Here is a 9450-nt window from a genome sequence, read left to right as displayed (position 1 = left end):
TCAGAAACACGCTCTTTTTCTCTTGCGTTGTAAAATTGATTTTTTTTCTATTTCTGTGAGAGAAGTTACAAAAAATTAAAAATTCAATACACATATACATATATCTCATATCACGTGTTTCACACTTACCGTCGTTGCTCCATTTGCCATAATCTCCGTCCAAAACGTTCACCATTGAGCCATTATTACTGTATATTTTCACACGTTTTTGGTGGATAATAATGATCATGTCGTTGCAGTTCCAATCGATCAGATTTTCCTCACCTTTGACAGAAAAACAAAAAAAAACAAAAAACATCCAAGTAACGAGAAAGTCGAGCAGTCAATTGTGTTTCGATTTGATTAGAGACGGTAATAGCGACGTACTCGTTTCCTCGTTGGATATGTACAATATTTGTTCCGGGCTTTTTATCAAACATTTTTTACGCGGTATGCACTTCCAACTTCCGTTGGTTTCGGAGAAATTCGAATTCAGCAATTGTTCCGTTGAAGTAACACTTGAGAAACTGAGAATCCTCTTTTGATTGAGACCTAACTCGCGCGAAATAAAAATTCGAACATTTCATTCCTGCACATAAAAAAAAAAAAAAGGAAGAAGAAACGTCTATACAAAATTTATTACCCGATATGAAGCTGTGCTCTAACATCATTGCTCGCATTGTTTCACGTTGGTTCGTAATGTCCAGCAAATCTATCTGTTCTTCAACAAAAATTTATATGAAAAACACCACTTAAGTACATTCTTTTTTTTTGTGCGTTTGCACATACCTGCTTGAGAATATCTATCACGTACTTCTCCGTGTTACTGGATTTTTCTTTCTTGAGCAAGTGGTGAGACATTTCGTAATTGTATCCATATCGCTGCGGTATGAATCTGTCCCCTTGATAGATTTGCTTTTGCACAAAGTGCTTTTGCAGTAAACGCAATTTGACGTTTGCACATTGCTCCGTGCTATTATCGCTGACCTCTTGCCGATCGGATCGAAAAAACCATTTCCGTGAAATTGCCTTAACAAAATTTGAAAAAAAAAAAAAACACTATGTACACGCGCGCCGTTAATTGAACGTAGAAAACTTTGAAAGGATTTTTTGTTTGTTAAATCTCGAGCAAAAACTTTATCTTCAAAACGACATTACTTTGAATCTTGCAAAAGAGAATTTGTAAACGAAGTTTGCGCACGCATTTCTTGTTTTCTATACGGATAAAAAAAAATGCACAGTTATTCTTGTGTGTGTGTGTCTCTTCTGAAAAAAACATTAATTCTTCATTACGTCGCTCGATTAATTGCAGCTTAATCGTTTAGCTCGCGCCGTATAGCAGCTAATTGAAAGCTTCATTCCCACGGTGAATCGGTGGGGCCCCGACCGTCGTCGTGGTCTGAGCACAACGCGACGGTTTGAACCGGTCAGCGGACGATGCGTGTGTGATGCGAAAACGCTTTGCCGCGCCGCGCACTTCGTGGGCCGTACCACCTGCGGCAGAGTTCTGTCTTGCAGAGGATGTGTTCCTCGATGTAAGAGACAATATATTCGAGAGGAAGAGAGAGAGAGAGAGAAAGAGAGAAAAAGAGAGAGGGGGAAGAGAGGAAGAGCTACGATAATCGCTACTACGATCTATACGTTGTGTTCCTATCTAGATAGCGTTCGTTTTCTCAGCAACTCGTGTCTGATGCGACTATTACAAGAGAGCAATTTAAACAAATGTGCGAAACATAACCAGAGATTGAAAGCGTTGAATCGATTAAGTCACCCCCCCCCTAAACCCGTTGGGTCTTTTTTTTGTCTAGCATCTTTCCAAACTCTCTTTAAAACTCATTAAAACTGAATTATATATAAGACTGTTTCTTCGTTATAAATAACAACATCTAGATCATGTTGAAGAAAGATGCCAGACGTTTTGCGAAAATGCGTCAGACTTACGATTCACCTTTTTTTTGGGGAGGGGGGGGAAAGGGGGATGCCAGAAAAAAAACCAGGGTTCGGAATTAGGGTCAATATTTTCATCAACAAAACTGCTTATTTTACGCGCGGCTGATTGTGAAGCGCGGAGACGATCAAAAGAAGCAGTTTTTCCGACACCCGGCTGTGCCGTCCCACAGAAAGAGAAGAGACGCTACGAGACGTAAAATCCAAAAATTTTCTGTACGTCGAAAGAGCGGCTCCGCGTGCGGAGGGTGCTGGCTGGATAATTTCTGCCAGCGGCATTATGCACGAAGGGGTAATACCTTACACGACCATTGTACCCCCTGCGAACATCTGGCTGTCCGGGTTAGTGATGGATGGGGCGAGTTACCGAACCTGATTCTCGTACCAATCTCAAAAGACGCTCCCATGCGCTCGCGTATACGCTCGCGTATATCTTCGATAAAATTATGTAATTTATAAAACAAGAGGGAGCATAATTCTCTAGCTCTGTGTTTTATATTGAACCTAAACAACAAAAAAAAAAAAAAAACAAAAGTCACACGCAATTCTTCAAAATTTATTCGCTTCGATCGCACGAGAGAATTTCGAAGAAGGTGAGTGAGGGCAATCGGAAGTTGATTGTCTCCCATATTCTGAGAAAAAGAAATTTCAATAATAGAATTCTCTCCGGTCACAGAGGCGATAATGAATGATAACGTGGAACGCGACGATCTAACTCGACTCGAGCGCGACTCGTTCGCGCGCGCGACGATCTCCCTCCACTTTCGACACCCGTTACGAGCGAAGCATTAGATCGTACGTTAGACACGCGATTGGCTCCCGTCGGACGCGAAGAGGTTGGGCCAGGTGGGCCATCAGAGGGCACATGACGCGATTGGCAGCAGGAACGGACGCGGGGGAAGGGAACACGCGAGTTAGGCGAATCCACAGCTTCACTACACACGAATTATTGCGTCACGTTGTTTGCGAGCTATTCCATTCAGGATACGCGGATTTAATTGATTACTCACTACTAATTGACGATATGTTTCTCGTCTTTCCTGCTCTCCTTCTTCTTTTAAAAAGAACGTTTTAATAAATTCGATTTAATAAAAACGTTCAATTACGCACGTTAGATCTTCCAGAAGGAATCTCTTATAATTCCATTTTTTTTCTCTGATGCACATTAAAAATAAATTTATTTTGAAACATTTTAACATGGACCTAATCTAACACCGCGTGCGTCACGCGCGTGGAAGATGCGCGCAATCTTTCCGCGCGTTCTGATCGAGAATGCGAAATGCGTGCGCGCGCGTCGAGATCAGGTGAGGAAGACCTTCTCTTTCGCGCAGGACTCGGAATGCACGACGTAGGACGTAGGACATAGGTCCCCGCGCGCAGGTGGGGAGTCCTCCGCGCGCGGAGAGCGCGCGGCATCCTTCCCTCGCAGAGGCGAAGCGACCGAACTGGTCCTGAAACACGGAGCGCGCGCGCGCGCGCGCGGGGAGCTCTCAAGAGCCGGGGCCGTGGCGCGGCGGGCTCCGTTTCTGGGCCCGCTGTCTGCAGCCCTCAGTCGCTCGCTGATGCTTGGACGAGCTGGAGTGTTGAAGTTGTCCCAGGACAGATAATAATTCGCCGCGAGTCCGTTCGCAACTTTTTCTCCTCTCACTTTCTTTTGCAATCTCATTCGAACGAACTCTTTCACGCGCGCAAGTTCGAAAAAAAAGAACCGATGTATGCGGCCGATCGTGTTTTTCGTTCCCGGTGATCCCGAGTCGGCCGAGGCGAATGATCGTGCGTAACTACACTCGAGCTGTCATGTATATATAGTGGTTGAAAAGAGCGACGGAGGAAGAAAAGTTTGCGAGAGATGAATTTTCTTCCTCCACAGTTTGCTTCGCTATATCGAACGTGAGATAACGAAAGCCACAATCACGACGACTCGCGTCGATAATTCTTGCAGTATTTGATCGTTCTCGATCCTAAATTCATGTTATTCGATTTCTGATCAATCGATGTCCTGCTGTTCAAATTAAATTGCGATTTGAGTATCGACAACACACATAGATACCAATATATTTTTTTGTTGGAAAGAGAGAGAGAGAAAGAGAGACAGAGAGGGAGAGAGAGAGGGAGGGAGAGGAAGAGAGAGAGAAAGATAGAAAAAAATTTTCAGTGAAAATGTCTTTTGTATGCCCGTTCACTCGATTTATGAAATTCCTATCGTGTTACGTTTTTGATAATCACATCAACGTCGAAGACAACGACGAGTCCGCGTCTCGGAACCAATTTACGGAGGCGTGGCTCGTCGCTGATAAAATGTCTCGGATAGATCGACGGTGTCTCGAAATAAGTAACCTACCTATAGCGGAAAATTTTTCCGGCAGATTCTCGAGAGCGCGCCGCGACACCGCCGCGACACCGTTTCGTCTCGCACACGATCACGATCCACGCAGTACGTTCGGATTCCGACGTGCGTGCCGAGTTGGATTACGCCGCGGGGTTGCTGGACGAGTGATCGAGGAAGTGGGAGTCGGCTGTGATCACCGCGCCACGCCGGTCGGAATCGATCGAGCGGAAAGGCAAAAAATCATTCCGGCAAACGAGGATCCCGGAGGCCTCGTCGTTACAAGGATCAAGGATCAATGATCTCTCTCTCTTTCTCTCTTTCTCTCTCCTCTCTCTCTCTCTCTCTCTCCGTATACGATGATTTTTCCAATTCTCGCGGGAGATACAGTTAGACGTTTACAGTTTTAGCATTTTCCGTCGCTCTCTTTCTGCGAACGTCCCACGAACTGGGTTGTACGTAAACAAGTATGCAAGTGAAGTGAAGATTTATGGAAGGAAACTGTACGACGCATCCTCGCACTCTGTTTTTTCGTTTTTGTTCGAGCACAAGTTGGATATAAGGAAACACTGTTGTTGCTACGACGAGAGTCGTAGATCGTTGGACGTGGATGGAAAACGTAATGGTATGCGCGAAAAAGAACGACCGAGATAAAACGCTAAACAAGATTGGATTATGTCAAAATAATTAACAAAAGAAGAACCTGTCAACTGTGTGTGTGCGTGCGCGCGCGCGCGCGCGCGCGGATAAACTTTTGAACACGTTTTTTCAAGTGTGAGTTCTATAACAATTTGATCGTTTTGCGGATTGTTTTTTATTCGAAGAAAACTGCATCGCATTTGTTCGGTCGTGCCGATGAAGAAAAAAATATTATCTTCCGACAGAAACATTTGCACATTTATTGCGCAATAACTTCAAGCTGGAAATCGAATAAGTAGCGGAGTGAACTAATAAAACATGCGTTACGGCGATATAGTGCTTGCGGAAGCACACGCCTTCAACTGAGAAAGAAACACATCTCCGGAGACTTCGATGCGCATGCAGGAACATCGTTAGGTGAGTTTAAGACATTGCGAGAGAGAGATCTGTGTGTGCGTCGTTAAATTTTCAAACACACATACACACACACACACAAAAGAGAGGCTATCCGATCTCATTTGTTAAAAGATCATCGACCGAACAAAATTCTCTTTAAACTCCTTTAACAATGACTAATAATTGTATTTTAAAAGACTGACACTGACACGTGAAAATAACAAGATACGAGATCAAACTTACCGCCTATGAAAATAATTAAACGGACGAGACGCAAGTTGTGTGTAAAAATCGATTCTTTAGCATAGAAAAATAAAAAATATAGCTCGTTTTTAAAATACGGTAAGAAAATAAACAATTAAAAGACCGAGCGATAACTGGGAATGTTAAAAACAATTGTTACAGAGATTTATTCTTTGTATAACAGATATACGCGCGCTCTACGGAACGTTAGTGTGCGTTAAACTTGCGCGCGTGTCAAACTCGATTTTTCAACTACCCCTGATATATTGCGATCCTACGAAGCGCGCGAAGTTCTTGGCGATGGCGCCAATAAATTGCCGACCCTCTTTCCAGAATACGGACTTCCCTCGTGACTCGGCAATCCGCGCGCAGCCTCCTCGCGCGCTCTTAATTCTGTTGCGATACGACGATCGCGGAGTTAACCGGTTATCGAGTTAACTGCAGCGATAACTTGGTAGTACGACTTCGTTGCCGAAGAGATCGGGTTTCTTCCCTCTAGCGCGCGTATAACCGCACGGCGTATATGATGGCATCTTCGCGCGCGCGTTCAAATCTCGCAGTGTACTTTGGGATTAGATTTTCGAGATTGATCGTTCGAAAGAGAGAAACCTAATCGCGCGAAACAGAAGAGCGTAAAGCACAGCGTGTGTAAAAACAAGATCGAATCGGTCGAGTTTTATACACCAATCGACCTCGCTCGTTTCGATTACCTCTTCGACGGGGTAACATCGCGGCGATATGCGTGTACGTTATGACCAAACTCGCTTGGTTATGGAGTTAACTGCGGCAGTAACTTTCGAGGCGGCTCGGTCGCTTCTCCTCCGCCGATCTAACGAGTCGTCGCAGCAACAACCTACGCGAAGTGTAGGTTCTCTTACTCGAAGAGTGTGTGTTTCGCAACTCTTTCTCCACCTACTTGCGCTCCTCCTCCTTTGCGATTGTGGCGGCGCGTCTCGATTGGAGTAGCTTGAGTCTGGGCTCTATCCGAGAGCTCCTCACAAAGCTCGGAAAGATCCGTGCGAATTCTGGCCAGGAGCCGAGCCGCTTCGATGGGCCCGCTCCGGCCTCAAACATCGCGATTTAGAGCACAGCTCGATCGCTTAACTGCGCAATAACTTTGCGCGCTTTCTACGCGCTGATAACGAACCCCTCCGCTATCTCACGTTCCTCCTCTCTCTCTCTCTCTTCGCAAGTTAATCCGTTCGGTAGGTGCTCGATGGAAGTTCGCCGCGCGAACCTTTTACACCAAATCCAAGAGGAGTGTTGCGTATATTTAGAAAACAATAATTTTACACAATCGAATCCCACTCACTAACTCGAACCCCCGTCGAAAATTATTTCTACAACTCGAATTTTTTTATCAATTTCCTGCAGAAAATCTCTTTAAAAACCTCGCGAAATGTATACATGCAAAATTGACTCGCACTTTACATATATACGCGCGCATATATCAGATAAAACAGTTTTGTCTTTCTCTCCGATAAATTTTTGTTCTTTAATTTTGTTTTTTTTTTTTTTTTTTTTTTTTTACTGCACCGCATCGTCGCGAGACGCGTTTTCGTCGTAGGAGGTCCCGAAAAATCTATCGCTCGAAGACTTACGGCGTACGTATATACGCCGGCGATGCCCTGCCCCGACGAGATATGTCACGATGATCGATCTGTTGTACCAAGTGCACAGTTATGCTCGCCGCGCGCATGCGGCGATAGCGTTTCTGTCTTGTCTTTGTCAAACGGTTATATATCTCTTTCGCCGATGTGAAACCTCCGGTTCACGTGATGCGCGCCAACAATTCCTCATGTAAATTAATTACTCGCGATTCTCAATCGAAGTCGCGCACTTTCGAGACACGTCCTGTGCAAATTGTTGCTCATTTTTTTTTTTTTTAATCTAGATCACGTATACGCATTAAAAATATGCGAGAGCACATTTCCGCATCTCGGTCCCGAATTGCGCTTTTGGGTCTCGTTCAGCACCTTTCGAAACTCTCTTCGGAAATCATTAAATTGTGTGAAACTTTTTTAATTAAATAAACAACAGGACATATCAGTAGACGTCAGTTGAAAGAAGATGTCGGAATTTTTGCAGAAGTGTTTCTAATATTGTAAAATAAAAAAATACGTCATTATCCGCAGTTCAGACTTTTAGACTAAGCAAAACTAAAAAATTCAGGATTAAAATAATGGCAGAGTACGTGTGGAGCGGGATTGATCGTTCGTTGCGTCATTGCGAGTACGCCGCGCGAGTGATGGCGCCATGCATTCATTTGTAGTCGTTCGACATACGCTTCACGCGATTAGTTTATACAGCGATATCAAACACATTCACGAGTTCATTCCTTCCTTGTTAAAGCCGACAAAACTCGAAATGCCTCGTTTCTATTTTTTTTTTTTTTTTTTTTTTTTTCTACGTCAAATTAAAAGAGCGCAATTACATTCTTTCTGCGTTTACACTGTCTGTTCTCTCGCGGCAAAAATATGTACGGCGATTTATCTCGCGTAATGATGATTGTAACAGTATCCGAGTTGTTATCACAAAAATCGGCGAATATATACAAGGCATCGAAAGGAATCCGAGAGGCGCGTAAATAGAAACGTGTGTCTCGACCGAGTGTGTGAGCGGGATCGGCGAAATACCATCGTAGCAGCTGTTGCCGTCACGATTAGCCGCCGAATCAATTCGATTAATCGCGTTATAAGCGACAACCATCAATAATTGCGCGCCTTGCTTAACCGCGGATTGCGCCGACTTCTCGCAACGATCGGCAACGTCAATCGCCGCGGCGGCGTGGCGCGATCGGGTAACGCCGTTCGGTTAACCGAACGGGCCTTATCTCCATCAATAAGCACCTGTCGGGACCGCCAATACGGCCGTGTTGGCCCCATGCAAACAGCAGAACGCGCGTGCTTCGCCTTCATTCACGAACGCGTTCGGAAATATAGCCGAGAGCGCGTTTGTTCGCGCGCAAACCCATCGCGTCGTCGTCGTCGTCAAACGCGGTTTTTTTTTTTTTTTTTTGAATCGGAAAAATAGATCTCAGAATTACATTGCGACGGAGAAACGCTTCATTGCGTCGATAAAAAAAAACACAAGCAAAAATGTCTAATAGCCAGTTGATAATTAGCGATTGACGTCTACGCGAGCTATTTACGTATCGCATGTTGAGATCAAACGATTTGTGCGTGTGAGCGTGTGTATGTGTGTGTATATATAATATACAATATATACACTGTATATTAGATTTCGCTCCGATACTCGCATACCGCGTTTGCATCGCAAATTCAGTACACGTGTTATTTCGGAGAGCAGACCAGCTTAGCAGTCCGCTCGCATTCTCCGAATGCGTTTGAAAATAATTCGATCCCTCGAGAGGCGTAGTATGTTCCTCTTTATATGGAGATGGATAAGTAGATAGATAAGAAAATGGTTATTTATATCGCCGTGTTCTACGCGGAGAGAGAGAGAGAGAGAGAGAGAGAGCACGACTGCGCAACATTGTGCAAACGCGAGTCACTTCGAGCCGAGGCAGCATCGTGTAAGGTAGCTGCATCGAAGCGCGAAAGACGATTCGATCGACCTTAGAAGAATGCTCGATAGTAGATTGGCATGGCGAGATAGAAACTCAACGAAGAGAAGGAAGATCGAAGAAAAGGGAGAGAAAAAGGGAAAAGGAGGAAGAGAAGAAGGATGAGGAGAAAGAAGAAGAAGAAGAAGAAGAAGAAGAAGAAGCAGCGGCAGAACGGCAGCAGAAGCAGTGGAAGAAGAAGACCACAAGAAAGAGAAGAAGAAGACGAAGAAGCAGAGGAAGAGAAGAAGAAGAGGAAAAGGGAAGGTGGTAGGCTCTCAGGAGGTGAACGTACGATTATGTGATCACTGGAGGATACACTCCTCCTCTTTACTCGTCTCACAAAACTAGTTTA

General features: G+C 44.6%; 1 protein-coding gene across 1 annotated transcript in view; it reads right to left on the bottom strand.

Annotated features, from left to right (window-relative positions):
- LOC109857053 (protein cortex) overlaps positions 1-9450 on the bottom strand; it is a 28072-nt gene that overhangs the window by 1988 nt on the left and 16634 nt on the right. Inside the window, exons 2-5 of the mRNA XM_020432960.1 lie at positions 769-1008; positions 623-695; positions 367-531; positions 130-264 (exon numbers count right to left, since the gene is read on the bottom strand). Of these exons, the coding sequence (XP_020288549.1) occupies positions 130-264; positions 367-531; positions 623-695; positions 769-1008 (613 nt within the window). The remainder of the gene's footprint in view (positions 1-129; positions 265-366; positions 532-622; positions 696-768; positions 1009-9450) is intronic.

The sequence above is a fragment of the Pseudomyrmex gracilis genome, unplaced genomic scaffold (genome assembly GCF_002006095.1).
Source record: "Pseudomyrmex gracilis isolate BER0280 unplaced genomic scaffold, ASM200609v1 scaffold_142, whole genome shotgun sequence".
NCBI lineage: Eukaryota > Metazoa > Arthropoda > Insecta > Hymenoptera > Formicidae > Pseudomyrmex > Pseudomyrmex gracilis.
The sequence above is the reverse complement of the archived record's forward strand: the minus strand, read 5'-3'. Positions and strand labels throughout refer to the sequence as shown.